General features: G+C 60.3%; 1 protein-coding gene across 2 annotated transcripts in view; it reads left to right on the top strand.

Moving 5' to 3' along the window:
* Positions 1–18,846, top strand: part of ESPN (espin) — a 76,167-nt gene that overhangs the window by 19,912 nt on the left and 37,409 nt on the right. For both annotated transcript variants that reach the window (XM_034753576.1, XM_034753577.1), the window contains exons 3-7: positions 10,438–10,624; positions 11,350–11,532; positions 12,174–12,305; positions 14,879–15,098; positions 18,082–18,356. In XM_034753576.1, the coding sequence (XP_034609467.1) occupies positions 10,438–10,624; positions 11,350–11,532; positions 12,174–12,305; positions 14,879–15,098; positions 18,082–18,356 (997 nt within the window). The remainder of the gene's footprint in view (positions 1–10,437; positions 10,625–11,349; positions 11,533–12,173; positions 12,306–14,878; positions 15,099–18,081; positions 18,357–18,846) is intronic.

Genomic DNA, 18,846 nt, shown 5'->3' with positions numbered 1-18,846 from the left:
CAGTAAACCCCTACTGCGTTGCATTTCCTCCCCAGCACTCCAGCTGCAGCAAGGTAACCCTAGCACACCGGTGCCAGGGCAGCGTGTCTTTCGGGGGGCTCGAACCGCAGGCATGCAGCTACACAGCTGAGACTGGCGCTGCCCGTTACTGTGTCTGGTTCGGCTTCGAGGCTGCTGCTTGTCTCACTGTCGTCTCCGGGAGCTGGTGCAGAACAAGCTGCGCTCTGCCTGCGGCTAGGGCAACGCCTGCCCGGGTTTGCCCCAGTGTTTCTTGCAGCCCGCAGCCACTTCAGAGCAACTCTAGCTATCGGAAGCCCAGCACAACGGAGCAGTCCCCTAAGCACTGATTCACAGCAGTTCGTTAGCCTGGCTGCAGGCACAGGGCTGAACATTGTGCAGCAGGTTCTCTCTGTTACGGCTTATCTGAATGGCAGCAGGGCCCCTGCTGGGCTGAGAGACTACGAGCCCCCAGTGGAGCGTGCTCTGAAGTGCCCGCGTGTGCTCAGGACTCAGAGTTGTGTATTCACCCACAGGGACAGCGAGTTCCAGGCGTTCCTGGGCAGCGCCAGCTCCTCGCAGGGGCATTGGCACATTTTGTCCCAGACATAAAGTTGCCACTTGCAGCAAATGCAGTTTCGGGGTTTCAGTTTCCCCAGCAGTCGGTGCAGGGCGCCTTTCAGCCAGGCCTGGGAAGGAGAAGAAAGGCCCTTCCCCGTTTGCCAAAACTTGGGTCATATTCCAGCCCATCCCCCACTGTTTTGCTGGAGTTGTTTTTTAGCCTGGAGTGTGTGCAGTGGCGCGCAGGGTTTGTACTTCAGATAACGGCTTGGCCCCTTGTGCTTTCCGCTGGGCAGTGCCCGCCACCAGTGGGACCTGAGCAGTGTGCGCCGTGTGCCCTTGCCGAGGCTGCATTCACCCGAACCCTTCCCAGCATCTCAACTGGACAGTCCTCAAGCCCTTCTGGCCCTTGCGCCTGGACTGCTCCCATTCTGCCCGTGGGGAAATGGCAAACCTGAGCACGCTCACAATCAGCCCCAGCAAATGCCCTGCGCTTTATTAGGAGACCACAACATGTGATATTAGCGCTCCAGGGCCAGATTCTGCTGTCACTGCCCCCTGTCGATCAGGAGTAACCACTCTGAAGGCAAAGAAATTTGCACCGGAGGAAAACCACCAGGAGGTCAGAGTCAGGCCCCGTGCAGTGAACGTGACCCACCCAGCTCCCCCGAGAGGTGGCCACACCGGGTGCAGGTCTGGATGATGGTGGGTTTAGCACAGACTTTCAGCGCTGCCTGGGTACTAAACGGACTGGGGGTCCCATGGGCAGAGCAAACAAAGGGACGAGAGAGCTACAAAACCCAGCAGCTGGTGCAGAGACAATCCGGAGGTCACTGGCATATGGCAAAGCAGTTTACTCACACATTCAATATGCTGATAGTCCCCAATCATAGGCTGCATTAAGCAAAACTGAACCTGCACAGATTAACCCATTCTAGATTACTTGGGAATTGGCAATTATGGATTTAAAATGTGCCCGTTCACACGATTAGCAGCTAATCTGGTCAAGTGCCATTAGTGGTGAGTTAATTAACAGATTTAAAATGTTAAAAAACAGAAGAGCACTTAAGTGCTACCAACATCTGGGTCCTTTGTGTGCACGTCCATATGCCTGCTGCTCTGGCAGCACTGGCCAGGAAGCCTATGGCAGGAGTGGTGGTGTGCACGGGGTGGCAGGAGCTGTGGTACCATGCAGGGACAGCAGCGGGCATGGCAAGGCAGTGGGCACGGGGTGGCAGGAGTTGTGGTACCATGCAGGGGCGGCAGTGGGCATGGGGCAGTGGGCACGGGGTGGCAGTGTGTGGGGGTGGCAGGAGCTGTGGTACATGAATGGGCAGCAGCGGGCATGGCAAGGCAGTGGGTACGGGGTGGCAGTGTGTGGGGGTGGCAGGAGCTGTGGTACCATGCAGGGGCGGCAGTGGGCATGGGGCAGTGGTGTATATGCTGCAGTTTGAAGGGAGAGACATTCCACTGGGGCTGTGACGAGGTTGGCCTGCGTTGCCTTTCCTGAAAAGAGCTGAATTACATGGGCCAAGTCAGTGCATCTTCTCAGCATTCATTGACCCACTGTATGGTGGATTCTGGCCCACGATGCCTAGTTGCTTTCTGCGGCCAGCGCTTCCAGCTGTTTCACTGGAACGACCCCAGCAGAACCTCAGGCTGGCCCTGGGTGCCAGAAGCCAGTGCCTTGTCTCAGAGCAAGCAGCACTGGGGGGCTGGGAAGGGGGCGGCGGAGGGGTGTTGAGCAGAATATCCAATATTGATTGATTGCAAAGGGCTGGTTCCAGCCTCCCTGGACATGTCACCACCTGCCCAGCCAGAGAGGCTACCTACGAGACCCCGCATCTCCCCCTAGCTCCCTACCCATGGAAGCAGTAACTGTGGGCTCCCCACTGGTCCCTGGGTCCAGGGCAGCCACTGCACCTCAGAATCCCCAGCTCCTTGGCTCTGAGCCAGTTTGCCAGAGCACCCCGTATTTGCCCTCCTAAGGAATGAGCCGTGCCCAGATGCCCTCACTGCTCGGTGGGTCGATTCTGGGTGCTGCGGCAGCCGCATACCTGCCTAAGGGAGAATGGGCAGGACCGGGGGCGATGTGAGCGGCCATGTGTAGCTGTGGGAAGCAGCCACGGCAGGGTCTGTCTGCACTGCAGAGCTCGGGGCCCCTGAGCCAAGCCCCACAGCCACCCTACGAAATAACGCTGGAGCTGCCATGGCCACGCTGGCACTGCGCTCACTCTGGGTGGCACATCCCAGGGCTCTTTGCACGGCCACAAGCTGAGCCCAGCTATGAATTGCTGGGCACACGGGGGGGCTGTGGGCACCGGAGCGCTAGCAGCACATGAGAGGCACCAGCCTGGGCCCACCCTGCAGCGGACGAGCTGTGCCAACCGAGAGAGAGAGAGCGAGTGCTGCAGGCGTTTGGGCAGAGCCGGCGGGTGGCCAGGGGACCTGGCCAGGCTGTGTGGAGAGCACACCCAGCCCCAGCCCTTCTCACAGTTACAGGGATCAATTATTAAGGTGCCTGGGATCTTTTGGATAACAGAGCAGAGTATTTATTGCTCTTCCTTCTTAAAATATTCAACAGGTTTTTATTGAGGCTTAATAACCCAACTCCCCGCGGCAAGCCCCAAAGGCAGCGTATTCTGGTGCCGGATGAGCGGGGGGCTCTGTAGAGACGCTGGCTCCAAGTGCTGGTTTCTAATTGGCAGCCTTCCAGGTGTGTTCCTAGCTGGCCGTCACATGCAGCGTGCGTGGCACTAGGGCTGGTCGGAGCTAGCACCAGTCGCTGCCGGAAATCCAGCACCGTCCGGCTAGGAAATGAGTCTGGGCTCTGGGTGCAGATCCCCGCACCCATGAAAATACCATCCCTGCGGGGCAGTGGGGCCGCGGCTGGCAGAGCGCCCTGGATACATGGACATGCCGCAGGCACCCCCTGTGCAGGGCCCTGGCTGATCAGGAGGGCGGTTATGGGTGAAGCTTGTGATGCTGCCGCCCACTCAGCCTGGGCTGGTGCCCACTGCCTGCCGCGGGTTTATCCTGAGCAGGCCACGGTCCCCTCTGGAGCTGTTCTCAGCCTGGCATCCGTCCCGGCCTGCTTTCTCACACCCCATGCAGAGTGCACGGCAGTGACCCAGTGACTGGCTGCTTCTCTCTCCTCATCCCCCAGCACCTTCACCCAGTTCCCTTCCCACCTGCCGTTCCTGCATCGACATCACGTTCTCGCTATCCCGCTCCGGGGAACCCTGGACCAGACTGGGCCCTGATGTACCACCAAAGGCCCTAAAATAGACCCCTCCCAACAGGCAGTGGCTCAGTGGTCAGAACTAGGGCTGAAGTGGAAATCACCGAACTCCTGTTCCCTGGCTCCCACAGGCAGTCGCCTCCTGCCCCTCCCGCCCCCCCAGACATGGGGAAGTTTCTCTCCGCTTTGTGCTGTGTCTACGAGCTGCACCATGGCGTGACAGCCTGCTCAGTAGCCGTGCCCAGCCCCCTCCCTGGCAGGATGGGCTTCGCTTAATCCTTATGTGGAGCTTTGACAATCCCGGCAGCCCAGGGCAGGGGGTGCAGCCACGGCCCATTTGCCCACCCCCCTGGTTAGCCTGGGAAGCAGGCTGGAGTTCTCTGTCCTGCAGCCACTTGCTCTGGGTTCCTGGACTTGAGGCAAGGCCTGGGCAGGGAAGCAACTGACACTGCGTGTACGATGAATTCAGCACCACCGGCTGCTTCATGCTCGGTGCAACGCCACTGAGTCCCAGGGATTTACACCGGCGATGGATTTGGCCCAAAGCTCGTTGCTTCTAATGATTGTGCAGATAAATGAGCCCATGGGGCCAGTCAGGCTATTTGCAAAGGCCACTGGCCTCGCAGCCCTGGCTTGTGGCTGCAGCGGGGCGATGGATTCGCACTGCTCTGTTCCTTTCATGCCGTGCTGCAGGCTGTGAGCGCTAGTGCCACGGGGGAGTCTCTGCAGCCTTGGTGCTGGTAACCTGGAGCTGCCTGAACTGGAGGGGAGGGAAGGAAGCCGGAGGGGAGATCTGAAAAGAGGAGCAACGGGCTGCGTCTGGGAGTTCAGGTGCAGGGCAGCTGCCGACTGCACGCTTAGCGCAGGTTGATGTGGTGCTGGAGCTGGGCATGAGCGAGTGGAGAGAGCAAAGGGGAGGGGGACGCCTGGCACCTGAGACAGGCTGTAGCCCAGCTGAGTGTAGTTACCGCCTAGATACTGCCCCTAGGATTGTTGGCCACCAGTGGTTAGCAGCAGGCTACTAATAGCAGACCCTTGGTAGCCCACTGGTCTCCATTTATTCTGACATCACAGGGCTTTCAGTGGGGAATTTCTTCCCGGTAAAGTGCTGAGTGCCGGGCACTTGCCTTCAGCAGAGCGGCAGCCCTGCTCCCTGGGACCCCGGCTGGCTCCGTGCAGGCCTGGCCCGTCGGCGGCCCCGGCCCCGACGCAGCGGATAGCCAGCGCGGCTTTCGCGGAGCTGGGCGCTGCCCTAGGGAGCGTCACTGGCCCTCTGAGTGCTGGGCTGATTTGAACAGGTCCCCGGTGCTTTCCGGCCGCTGGGCCCAGAGCCCTGAGACCGCTCCCTGGGAGAATGGTGTTCAGAACAAGCGCTGGCAGGAGCGAGCGGGGCTGAGCCGAACGCCCCTGCATGTGCCGGTTACCGGCTGAGAGAATTGCAGCACCGTGTGCCGGGAGGGGTCTCCCCCCCATTCCTAGCTCGAGGAGGGCACTGCCACGTGGAGCTCTGATCCCAGGCCTCAGCCCAGCCGTCCCTCCTGTGTGCCTGTTGGCCCCGCTCTCAGAGGAGGGGGTGGACCTTTCCTGACACCCCGGGTCCGGGCAGGTGGAGCTGGGGAGACGTCCTAGCGCCGGCAGGGGAAAGTGCCAAGTGTGGTACTGCCCTGCGCTGGGCCTGGGGGCCGGGTGTACTCAGGGCATGGCCTGGGGAGGGGGCTGGAATGACGGAATTCACCCCACCCCCAGCTTTCCCGGCCAGTCCCTGTGTCTGCTGGTGGAGTCGGGGGCACTGGGCTGCAGGCAGGGGCCTGACTGGGCAGCTCCCAGCAGCATGGCTGCCCCCTCCCACACCCTGGCACTGCTGTGTGCCCCACCTGGCATTAGCCCTGTGGGCAGCAATAACACGTCGTGGGATTGGTCATCTCAGTGCCAGGCTGAACCCGTGGCGTGTGCTGGGGAATGGGCTAGGCCTGAATGTGGACCCGTTCGGATGAGTCCCCCGAGCTGCAGATGGTGCCCTGCATTCACGGCCGGTTATCCCGAGGGCTGCCAGCCGTTGTGGGGTGCAGCCTGCTCCAGGATCCCAGCGGAGCTCCTGTCTCAAGAGCCCTTGCTGTGGGGGGCTGCGGCTGTGCAGCTCCCCTCACTGTGCCAGCTGGCGTAGGGGCTGCCCAGTCAAAGGGGCATTGCTCTCCGCAGCCTAGTGCTTGTGCCCCACGCTGGCATCTCCTTCCCTCCCCTTTCCCAGGGCGAAACTCACAGCTCTAGGCCAGCCCTCAGGGCCTGTCGTACAGGGGGCTGCCCGGCCGTCCCGTGGTCTGCATGATACTGTACAGTGCAATGCCCTGCAAAAGCAGCGCGTCCCAAAGCGGAGTTGTGCTCCATGCAGCTAATTGCTTTCCCTGGGGAGGGAGAATGGAGACCCGCCATCCTCTCAGCCCCTCCCCCTGCAGTCCATAACTGCAGGCAGTGGGAGCGGTGCTGGAGGAAGGAATGTGGGATCTGGCCCTCATGCCCATGGGCACCACCATGCTGCCGCTTTGCCCCATGCACTGCAAGGCTTAGCTGTGACAGGATGGGGCTGGGGGATCTGTGGGCTCTGAACAGTGTCAGGGTTGGGGCACCAATGAGATTGCGTACGGAGGTGCCAGAAACCTAAAAAAAAATAGCACGTGGCAATATTAGCACATCCACGAGGAGCGTGCGGAGCCCTGCTCTGAGCGCATCAGCCAGGAACAGTGGCAGCCCTCAAACCGGCCTGGACGCTCAGGGCTGGCTGGCTAACTTTGCCCCCCTCAGCTCACTCTCTGCTGCACTCCCGGGTCCCAGCTGAACGGGAACCGAGCCGTGGGCGAGCCCAGGCTGCCGTGGGGGCCTCGCCTTGCACCCAGCCGGAGGAATCCCAGAGCTGCCGGCTCCTCCGGTTGCTAACACTTGGTCTGGCACATTGTTTAAGCCACCAGCCCAAGTAATTCAGTTGCTGGGTGGGTTCTTCCCTATCATCCCAATTATTTCATTACAGCTTCTTCCTCTGCTGTGATGGGCAGGGCCAGCCGCAGCGTCGGTGTTTATTGGACACCTAATCTGCTTATTTGAAAATACTGCTAAATTGCAGTGTCCAAAAACAGCCGAAGGAACGAGATTAGCCTAAGCACACTCATTAACGGCATGACCTCCCGTGGCGGCTGCTGCATCTGCAAGGGGAACTAGGGGAGCGCCGAGCGAGAGCAGAGCAGAGGGGTGCTAGCTGGGGGGTAATGCACCCCACACGGTCACACATGGCGCTCCCTTCTGGAGGGAGCTGCTCCCCCTGCCTGTGGCATGTGCTCTGCTGTTTGGCGCATTGCTGTCTGCCACAGGGCTGCTCAGCCTCTCTGTCCTCCTGCCTGTCCTGCCCCCTGAGCATCTCCAGCGAGCTGCTGCATCCTTCCCTGGGCCCAGCCTGTCTGGGCAGCACGTCATGCCAGTCCCCACAGGATCCAAGTGCTCGTGACGCCAGAGGGAGTAGAGCACACTCAGCCCTTCACTGGAGATCGATCCTTTCCCCTCCCCAATTCGCGTTTCCTGGGCTCTGAGCCTTAGCCTGGTCACTTCTCCTGCTGTGGTGGGGGAGGGATAGCTCAGTGGTTTGAGCATTGGCCTGCTAAGCCCAGGCTTGTGAGTTCAATCCTTGAGGGGGCCACTTGGGGATCTGGGGCAAAATCAGTACTTGGTCCTGCTAGTGAAGGCAGGGGGCTGGACTCAATGACCTTTCAAGGTCCCTTCCAGTTCTAGAAGATGGGATATCTCCATTTATTATTATGGTGCCTGTGTCTCTGCAGCCCACGTGCCATCTCTGCCAGCACGGCCGAGTGGTGTGGGGCATGTGCATGTCCAGGCAGCATGGGGCGTGTGCCTGGGAGGTGTTTGGGAATCCCAAAACCAGCTGGGAGGATGTGTCATTATTCTTTAGCCCGCGTGGAAGCCCTGCACCAACCTCTTCAGTGGCTTCCCCGACTGAGCAGAGGCCATCCCAACAAACCTGTAACAGCCCCTTCCATGGGTCAGCAGGGCCTGAACGTAGGCCTGCGCCAACAGAAAGCTCAGCTCTCGTCCACCAGAGTGACAGGAGTGTCTGTTAGCTGTGGTAGGCTTTTATCCTCCATGCAGACCAGCCCCTAGAGAGGGTAATTAAGTGATGTCGTGTGTGACCCAGAGCACCCTACACACTATTGTAATCATCTTCGTATGGAATATGCTTTGTGAAGTATCATTTGAAAACGAATAACTCTGATCTTTAGTATCTGTGTGTGACGGATGTACGTGGTGGGTGGAAGGGGTTGTGGGTATATGCTGGAATTATCACTACAGTGTGTTTAAATCAGGTATGTCAGGAGGAGCTGTAAACAAAGCTGCACTAGACAACGGCCTGGTCCACACTACAGAGCTAGGGCGACAAGCCAGTTTATGTCGACCTAACTCTGTAAGTGATGTAATAACTCCACGAGCGGCGTAGTGTCCGTGTCAATGTAGTTAGGGGGATGCAGTGTCAGTGCAAACACTGCGTCGCATACGTCTTTCAGAAGCCATCCCACAATGCCCCCGCTGACAGTACAGTGGGGCCAAGCGCTCCTGTGAGGACGCGCACTGCCGACACAAGGAGTGTCATGTGGACACTCAAAAGCAATTTCATTACTGCGGCGGCTCCATGCAGATGTACGTTAGGTCGACCCACTTTTGTAGTGTAGATGTGCCCATAGGAATTTCTTTACTTCCCAAGCACTTTGAAAGACAACGAGAACCTATTCACATAGCCCATAACCAGACCCATCAAGGGATGGAGGTGAACCTCACACTAAAACGTGTGGGAGAAGACAGCATGGGTCTGTACCAGCAGGCGAGGGAAGTTTAATCTGGGTTTACTTCTCAGAAGAATCCATTTCAAAGATTTACTGGTCTATAAAGATGCAGGGGATGGGGTGGGAGGCTGGAACTCTAGTGATAAGCTATTGAATCAACGATCCCGTAGTGCAACAGTGGGTAGAGAGGTCTTTTCTGAACAGTCATGGCACACTGGTGACTGAGATCTGTGGGGTTTGTCTGTAGTATTGCTATGTGAGGAAAGAGGGTTACTGGATGATATTATGCTTTAAAGTATGTGGCCAAACAGGGAGAAAGAGGTTCCTCCCCAGACAGCTCTCTACCTGTCTTCTGTGTAAATTAAGCAGGGTGGAATGAAAACAATGAAGCTCCATTTACACAGAAATCATACAGGGGGACGGGAAGCCCACAGAAAGGCAAGACCAGCATGAGGTCATCCTGCCTCTTGAAACAAGATCATTGAACTTTGGAAGATATGAGCCACGAGAGAAACCACCCTGGCATCCATCACTAGACAGACACGCTTGCAAGCTGAGAAAGATGGGTCCTTCGACCAAGGGGGCTTAAAGTCTCTGGGAACTGAATGAGAAACCTGCTTAGGCAAAGATTGAATCTTGCTAGACGTGCTTTTGTGTCTTTAAAGGAATGAAGGGCCCCTTAATTTCTCTGAGCTGTCCAGGAGAGGGCTGGCCATTGCAAAGCACACGGGTTGGGGAACATTCAGGATGGGGAGTGTGTTGGAGTCACGTGGGTTGCAACCAAGGCTGGTGGGAGCCAGAACGGGATGGTGGGACTGTAGCCAGGCTGCTGGGGTCAGAAGTGCTGGCCCGGGGCTGTCTGGTACACAGACACGCAGGGCAGGGCAGGGCAAGGCCGTCCCTAGGGGGATGCAGGGCCCAGGACAAATCAGCCCCTCACTGGCTTGGGGATCCTGCTCTGCATCGGTGGCTGGGCCCCGGGCATGGGGCAGCAGCAGAGCCCCGGGCGCACGGGGCCAGCTGCAGCACCCCCCCACACACACACCCCTAGGTCCTGCACCTATGTCTTCCGGGACCGACTGCACCGGCCAATCGCACCAGCCCGCGGGTCCCCCCAAAGCGCGGGGCCCAGAGCAGTCGCCCCGATTCGCCCTACCCAAGGGACGGCTCTGACTCAGGGTGCGACCTGCACGCTGGTAGACTGGTTGGGAGTGTCCCAGGCTGGGAGCTACAGCAGCAAAGCACTGTGAGGCACCCAGCGTTGAGGCACCCTCGCTGGTCCAGATTGCACCTGAAACCCATCACAGCTTGTCAGCCCCATGGGGCGGTCACACCACAGAAGGGCGCGGGGACAGCTGAGCCAGTGTCTTGTACCCACAGGCAGGGCCGGCTCCAGCTTTTTTGCCGCCCCAAGCAGCAAAGTGCGGAAAAAAAAAAAGATAAAACCGCGATCGGCAGCACTTTGGCGGCAGCTCTACCGCCACCGCTTCATTCTTCGGCGGCGGGTCCTTCGCTCTGAGAGGGACTGAGGGACCCGCTGCCGAATTGCCGCCGAACAGCCGGACGTGCTGCCCCTTCCCCTTGGCCGCCCCAAGCACCTGCTTCCTGTGCTGGAGCTGCCCACGGGAGTGGGGTGGGGTCATGCCATAACAGGGGGCATCTCCACATCACTGCTGACAACTGCATGAAACTCGAGGACCCAGAGCAGTGTTTTCCATCGGCTGCGTGACTTGGTTTGGGGACGGGGCGAAGGAGATTTAAAGCAACCTGCTCCCCAGCCTGTCTTGTTCTCGTTTGCAGCAGTGTTAGTGCCCAGACCAAGAATGGTGCCACTCCCCTCTACCTAGCCTGCCAGGAAGGCCACCTGGAAATCATACAGTACTTGGTGAAGGACTGCGGAGCAGATCCCCACGTGCGCGCCAACGATGGTATGACCCCGCTCCACGCGGCTGCTCAGATGGGCCACAACACCGTCATCGTCTGGCTGGTGAGTGCTGCCTGTGCTAGAACCCATGCAGCCTGCGGCGCGGGGGCACTGCCCGCTTCCCAGCCGTTTGGCAGGCGATCTCGCTGGAGGGCCATCCGAGCACGGGGCAAGAGGGGCTTGAGGGGCGGGGTTTAGAGCAGGAGCTTTGCTGTAATTGCTGGGGGTGCTTAGCCCCGGGCTGGGTCACGTCCCCATTTCCAGGCCCATGGGATTTGCACCCAGTTTCACAGAGCATGCGGGGAGCTCTGCTCCCCCTGATGTCAGCTCACATGAGGGTGCGGGAACTCGGAGTCTGGCATCGCCCAGACACCGTCGAAGGGCTTGTCTGACTGGCAGGTCGCTCCGGGGTCGCTGGAACTGGCCGTGACTGTGTGAGCGCCCAGGGTCAGCACAAGATCAGCTGATGGGGGTTTCGTTACCCCTGCTCCGAGCCCAGGCTGCTGCTCCTGCACCGGGATACCTGCCACGCAGCCTCCCGCGCTGGTTAAGTCAGTACTAGACGGGCCCCAGTCGCCCTGCCCGCGCTCCGTCCTGAGCAGCTGGAGACTCCAGGCTCCTGCTCCGCTGCCCCAGAGGTACCAGGCACTGCTGTCCGGCAAAGGCCATGCTGCTGGGACCTGCCACGCCAGTGCTGGGGGCTCCAGGCCCGCTGGAGGCAGCTGGCTGCTGCGGTGTCACTCAATGGACAGGGCTCGGAGCACGCAGCTTCTCTCTCCATTTTACAGATGAGCTTCACCAGCATCAGCCTGTCGGAGCAGGATGACGACGGCGCGACGGCCATGCATTTTGCTGCCAGCCGCGGCCACGCCAAAGTGCTGAGCTGGCTGCTCCTGCACGGGGGAGAGATCACCACCGACCAGTGGGGGGGGACGCCGCTGCACGACGCCGCTGAGAACGGAGAGCTGGAGGTCAGTGTGGTGCGAGCGGGCGCAGAGTGAAGCTGCTGCGAGCTTTGCGCAGGGCAGGGCTGACTGTGGGAGGAAATGGAGCTGCCTCAGGGGCGGATCTGATTGTGAACAGAATTGTTCTGCACGGGGAAAGCTTCAGTCAGTGAAAACTCATCAGAGGGTGAGGGCAGTGAAGGCGTCCTGCCATGGCACCAGTGCACACTGGCACAACACCGCCCTGCCACGGCACCGCCCTGCCACGGCACCAGTGCACACTGGCACAACACCGCCCTGCCACGGCACCGCCCTGCCACGGCACCAGTGCACACTGGCACAACACCGCCCTGCCACGGCACCAATCTGCCAAGGTATCCCCCTGCCATGGTACCACCCAGCTATAGCATCCCAACACAGTACCAGCCTGCCGTGGCACACCAGCATGTGTAAGACCCTGGCATGGCCCTGTCCTGCTGTGCCATACTGAGTGGGGTCTGGCCTCACCCCCTCCCGGCCCCCCAGTCTGAGTGCGGCTCAGGTTCATCTGGGGTTGGGTGTGTAGCAGCCCGTCCCCTTCCCCAGAACTCTCTCCCAGCTGGATTGTGCCTGAGTGGGATCTGCCCCTGCCAAACCCTCCATCACGCCCCGCTTGTATCTCCTTCCAGTGCTGTCAGATCCTCGTGGTGAATGGTGTCAACTTGGGGCTCCGTGACCAGGATGGCTACACGGCCGCTGACCTCGCTGATTACAACGGGCATAGCCACTGCGCCAAGTACCTCCGCACCGTCGAGAACATGGTGCGGCCCCGCACTGCCAGCTCCCACCACACGGCCCCTTTGCTGCGGTGCCCCCGTTCAGAGACGCGCAGAGGCCCAGGGCGCTGGGCGGGCATGAGGAAGGGTGTGGAGCAGAGAGGCAGGCAGAGGAGGGAGTGGGGCTGGGGCACGCGAGTCCCAGGGTGGGCACAGCTCTGGCTACATTTTTATCTCACGTTTGCTAAGTTCGGACATAGGGGAGCTGACTTCAGACATTCAGTAGCAGCTCTGCCTCTCCTGCCAGGCCTCAATCAGTCCCCCAAACTCACCTGTACAGCCCAGAGCCAGAGAGCAGGGGGTCTCCAGAGCCCCCCAGCCAGTGCCAGCCATGTGCCTGTGGAGCCTGCAGGCACTGCCCTCCCTCCAGATGCAGGGCCCTTCCAGACACGCCCACTCCCAGTACCAGGGCACCCAGCCCACTGGACCCAGGGGCCCTGGCCTCCCTCCTTGCAGAGCCCGCTGCCGCATCGCTCATTGCTGGGTTCCCACCAGCCCGTTGGGCTCAGCAGCGGCTGATTTGCTGGTGACTTGCTGGCTGCTGCCAGGCCCCTTTGTTGCCTGTTGTTGCTGGAGGGGGTAGCTCCACGCCCAGCTCCCGAGGGACGCCGTGCCCTGGCATGCTGCGGGAGCTGAGCCGTCTTGGTGTGGTTCCCTGCCCCGGCTCAGCTCTGACAGAGACTCCCAGGACACCATTCCTGGAAACCAGTGTCACTTAGCCTTGCTTACGAGGGCCAATGAGCACCTGGCAGCTGGAGGTTACCCTGAGCAGCGAGCAGAAGGACTGCCCAGGGGCTCCCTGAGGAGCTGGGCACATGCACTGGCCTCGTGGCAGGAGCCAGGCTGCTGCTGGCTAGGAGCTTGCCTCCTGCAGGAGAAGGTGCCCAGCTGCTCCGTGAGCGTGTGCCACAGCGGGTGAGTGTCCCCAAGCCACCGGGCAACCATTAGCCCGGGCAACGTAAGCTGGGTCTCTGGAGTGCTGGGGGAGCTCCTTGCTAGCTCTGCCCAGTTAGTGCCAGTGTTTCTGCAGCTGTGCCAGGCCGGCCTCAGGGTGCGGGACTCCCGTGCCCTCTCTCAGGGGATGGATGTTCTGTCTGGGCATTTGCAGAGAGACTGAGGAGCAGCTGGGTGTCTCCCACCTCCCCAGCACTTTAACCCTTTGGCACATCCTCTCAGTGACAAAGGGGAGCTCTCCAGACCCACAAGTGCTGTTTGTTCATAGGGCCAGGACCGTGCTCAGTGCCTCCAGCTTCCCTGGGCAGGAAGGGTCTGTGGGTGCGGGGCCCTTGCTGGCAGGGGCAGGGGCAGCTGGCCACATTGCATGCAGCTGATGGGCCCTACTGTGCGGGATTCAGGGAGCAGGAGATTCCCCCCGCGAGCGTGGTGTCCTCCCACATCACCACATGGCCTGAGGCGAGGGGCTGGGGCCATGTGGGGCGCATGTGCTGGCTCTCAGAGGGGGATGGAAGCTTTGGGGAGCGTCTGGCTGATCTGTGAGCTGCACCCCTGAAAAATCCACACCCTGGAGCGACAGAGTTAAGTCCCCGTGCAGACAGCGCTAGGGCGACAAGAATTCTTCCGTCAGCCGAGCTCCCCGTCTCATGGAGGTGGATTAGCTACGCCAATGGGCTGGATCCCAACAGTGGCGCAGCTCTGCCGTCGTAGCCTTTCAAGTGTAGACAAGCCCTGAGACTCTCGCTCCGCTTCTGCTGTGTCACTCACTCACCGGGGCAGTGTTATCCCACGGCGACACGGACACCCCCTGCTGCACCACATGCTGGGCACTCGCCAGCCCAGTGACAGGCACAAAACGTGGGGAGCAAAGCGCCCCTGGGTGTTTCTCTCTGTGCCTCGCTCGCTGCAAGGCGGCCAAGGAGGAGCTTTGTATGCCCCGTCCCCGTTAGCAGAGAGAGCGATCCAGTCCTGGCCAGTGAAGGGCCAGGAAGTTCCTGCTTGGGGCCTAGTCAGTCCCTGGGGTGCAGGCCCCACGGAGGGGGAAGCTGGGCACAGTGTGCAGGTTGCCAGGCTGCTCACTGGAGGAATTTTTCCTTTGTTCTGGAGAGCAGAGGCCCTGGGCCTGTGGACACTCCTGTGCCTCCCCCAGAGAGCAGGTGTGAGCAGCACCGGGGGTCTGGGACAGGCAGGTCATTGGATCCCCTCCAGGATGGCACCAGTGGCACATCACGGGCTCTTGGGGCTTGTCCTGATGACTCCAGGCAAGTCCCATTTAGAGGTCCCCCAGAGTTCAGCGCTCGGGTCGGTGGCTCTGGGGTTTGGCCCATCTCTAGTTATGAAGTGTGACTTGGGGCCAGCAGGCAGCAGATTTACTGTCAGCTAATAAAACTTCTGGGCGTTACAAATGCCAGGGCCTTTCCGGGCGCGTCTCTCTGGGTGGCTACAGGCAGGATTCTGCTGGTTCCAACCCGGTGCTGCTCAGTGGCCGGTTCTCTCTGGAGCTGGTTGCTGAGGTCCCGCCACTGTCACAAAGCGATGCTAGTGACCTCCTGGCCGCAGTGTTTCCCTGTGACTAACCCGGCCTGCGTGTGCTTGGCCTGCAGAGCGTGGAGCACAGAGTCCTGTCCCGAGACCCCTCGGCCGACCTGGAGTTCAAACAGCCCGATTCCGGCATGTCTTCCCCCAACACGACCATGTCTGCGCAGCAGGCGCACTTCGACCTCGGGTCGCCAACCAGCACCCTCTCCAACTACGATTCCTGCAACTCCAGCCAATCAAGCACTGGGGAGAAGAGGAGCAGCCAGCCCGGGGGCGAAGGCTCAAGTAAGTCCAACCCTGCAAAGGGCTCCTTCTGCTCTCACAAAGCCACTGCTCAGAGGTGTCTGGAGCAGAGTCTGGCTGCAAAGAGAGAGCAGCGGGCAGGGCTGGGGGCGAGAGCTGGGCACTGCAAAGCCCCCCAGGCCCTGCTCACATCCAGGCTTGGTACAGAGCACGAGAAGGGTGGGATAAAAGAAAAGCACCATCTAAACCATCCCCCTGCCTCTCTACCAACAATGGCACAGCCCTCTGGGCAGGGTCAGAAGGGGTGAGGCTGGCTGTCTCAGAGGGTCTATACTGTCTACACTGCAGTTAGACACCTGCGGGTGGCCCGGGCCAGCTGACAGGCTAAGGGGCTGTTTAATTGCAGTGGGGACATTTGGGCTCAGGCTGCAGCCCAAGCTCTGGGACCCTCCCACCTCACGGGGTCCTGGAGCCCGGGGTCCAGCCCACGTCTGGACATCTACTGGAATTAAACAACCCCTTAGCCCAAGTCAGCTGGGCTGGGCCAGCTGCAGTGCAGACATCCCCTGAGGGACGGGTAATGTGGGTATTGGTGCTGGCTCTTCGCCTCCTGGGTCGATAGGCCCAGAGACTGAGTGCTTATAGGGCCAGCAATGGTGAATAAGGAACACCAGGAGCTGCTGCTCTAGAGAAATGTCTAATGCTACGTGCGACTTGGCTGGCCACGTGGCTGGTGGTTCTGGGCTGTAGCTGATCACGAGACAGGGATTTGCACAAGGCCCCCCGTAGCCGTAGTGCTTCCCCGTGACCGGCTTGGCCCCTCTCGTCTGCGATGCCCCGAGAAGTGCGAAAGCGCTGGCCCCTCGTTCATGTCAGTCTCTCGATAGGGAGCACCACAGGGCAGCCCCGAGCTCGTCAAATGCATCACAACAATGAGAGCTAGCGTGGGAGCGCTCCGGCTGACGCATGGCATGAACGGGCCAACGTGTCTGGGAGATGGAGGCAGGGGCCTGTCGGCGCAGATGTGCAGCGCGGGGGAGGAGATGGCGAGAGCTGGGGTTGGCTGGACGATGCAGTGCCCAGGCGTTAGGACTCTGATGCTGCCTCCTGACAGCCGAACCACCTGCTCGTTTTTGCCTAGAAATATGGTGCTGAATCTCAGTCACTGTAACTCAAATGGCAACTTGAGCTGCTGCTGATACTGTTATATGGAGAGACGGGCAACTGTTCTGCCCTTCTGAGCAGCTGGAGCCATTTGCCAGAGGGAGAGACGAGGTGTCGGGGATGGGAGGACGCTTGCTATCTTGGTGCCCTCACCAGCGCTGTATCCGGTTCTCTGCCAGCCAGTTCTGCTGTGCAGCAGCGTTCAGTGTTTTGCTGCTGCTGAAATACTCGGGATGGGGACTGACGGCTCCACTGCCATCTGGTGGAAACGCCACGCCTGCATCATTCCCGGCCCGTCAGCTCCACTCCCCTGGCCCAGGGGCATGAATGTTAAACCGCTTGCCTGGAACCAGTGCTGGGGGGTTGCCAGTCACAGAATCTTCGGCTCCATAAATGAAGCTGCTCTTGGGCTAAAGATCGGAGGTCAAAAGTCATTTGTGGCCAGCGCTTGGCAGGCATGGAGTTTCCAACTGGTATTTTTGCCGCTGTTATTGATTAATGCTTCAGTGGTCCCTGCCCTGAGGCGCGCACAGGGCGTGGGCCAGGTCCCACATGCGCACTCCCCGCTGCAGTGGCCCCAGAGACGCACAACACCAAACAATCCAGGCAGGATCAGCTGAGACATGACATGACAACAGGCAGGGGAGGGGTGGGACCAGCGAGGAGACTTAGGCCTTGCTTCTGCAAAGGACCCCCAAAGGGACCCCGTTAACAAGGGAGCCCTTCGCAGGACCAGGCAGTAGACGGTTACGAGGCAGGTGGCGCTGAATTCAGGCGAGTACATCAACACAGCACTGGAAGAGATTAGCTCTCTCAGTGGCTTGCCCCACTGACGCTGTTCAAAGTCGCGTTGCACTTCACTCAGCTTGGCCAGCGCAAACAGCCCCGTCACTCCCACGGCTGCCCCCCGCCAGTCGCAGTCCAACCAGTCGTGGGTCTCGGGTGCTGGCCCAGTGGCCCCCGCTGAGGGCCAGTGGCACTGGAAGGAAACATTTGTTGCATTAAAAACCTGTTTTCAGGGCCTTTATAAAAAGCATCCCCCGGTTCCTATTGCTTGTGAAACCCGGGTTTAAGCCGCATTGTTTGTGTGATGGACAGAGGGTGCCAAGGGCTCTGAATAGATGAACGGTAGCCCCTGCATTCTCCCTTTGCAATGTGCAGGCACATCTGCCCTCTGCCTTGGACAGGACTTAGGAAACGCCTCCGGGGGAGCCACAGGCAGGGCTCAGGCCGTTTCTCCTTTCAAACCTTCCCAGAGCGTCTGTCTCCTGTCTGCCCGTTGGGTTCTGAGCCCAGAGGTTCTCTGCAGCACAGGGACTTCCCAGCTTGGTTGAGCAGAGCCTGTTCCCCTGTCAGATTATTGAGACACCCTGCAGGGAATGTGGGCCTGGTTCCCAGCACTCTCCGGGGCCAGGGTTGCTGGTTCTGGTGCTGGAACTGGTGCCCAGTGGGTTGGTATCGGATGTTAGGAAACAAGGCGACCAGGACAGGGCTGGCTCGGGACAGCGCGTACTGGCCAAATGCTGGAAGTTGGTCCCCTCTGTGCTGCCCCTCATGTGTGCAACATGACCCAGCAGCGTAGGCTGGGGGCAGGCTCAGACCACCTCTGCCCTCTATCGCGTGGTGCTGGGTGGGAGCACAGCTCTCGGCTCGCTGCAGGGATCCTCATGCAGCGCCCGGGATCTTTGCTCACGGGCAGAGAGCCTTTCAGGACACTGTGATCCAAGACAAGGCCTCAGAGTCTCTGCCCGAAGTGCCGGGACAGGAGCTGTGGCCAGGACTGCCGGGCAGGCGGAGCGGCTTGCGGGACAGAGCCCCGGTGTCCGGCTGCCAACGCTGATGTGGTTCGTCTCGCCTACAGGGGGACCCGAGACGACAATCACGGACATGCAGACGTACATGGACATGCTCAACCCCGAGATCCGGCCGAGCGATGGCAAAAGGGAGGGCGAGGCGCCCCTGCCACCTCCCCCTAGCTTCCCCCCTCCTCCTCCTCCACCCCCCAACCCCAAGCTTCCCCCGCCTCCTCCCGGCTACCCAGCGCCAGAGCCCCCCGAGGCCCAGCACACGGCAGAGATGTATGTGCAAGCGAAAAACAACCTGCGCCACGTGGAGAGCGAGGTGCTGAAAAAAGAGGTAATTCCCATGACGCTGGGGGGTCCTGAGGAGCCACTGGGAGAGGGACACACTTCAAAGGCACCTTTCCCCCCTGGGGGGCCATGGGCTCACTGGGGTTGGCGTACAGCAGCACTGGGTGCGCCCAGGAGGGCAGTGGGGCCTGCCTGTGCGCGTGGTGACGGTCCTAGTCCCACGCCCAGGCTGCGGGCAGAGCTCCAATGCTCTGCGGGCAAGCGAGGCCGCTGCACTGCCCCCCAGGTCAGTAAGCAGGCCCAGGACATGCCCCGTGGTGTGGCAGGAGAAGGGGGTGGTTGATTCAGGTCCTAGGACGTGTGGAGAAGATCCCCCTGTCCACTTCCCCCAGAGCCAAGTGTCCATCTGCCCTCCCCAGCCCTGGCTGCTTGGTCCAGCCCTGAGCACCAAGGCTTGGGCTCCTGGTGGGAGGCTCCTAGGCAGTCAGGATGCTAGCCACCCTCCCACGCCGTGGCTAGTAAAGCCCAGACGGCAG

Source organism: Trachemys scripta, chromosome 19, assembly GCF_013100865.1.
Source record: "Trachemys scripta elegans isolate TJP31775 chromosome 19, CAS_Tse_1.0, whole genome shotgun sequence".
NCBI lineage: Eukaryota > Metazoa > Chordata > Testudines > Emydidae > Trachemys > Trachemys scripta.
Note: the sequence above shows the minus strand (reverse complement) of the source record. Positions and strands in the feature narration are given on the sequence as shown.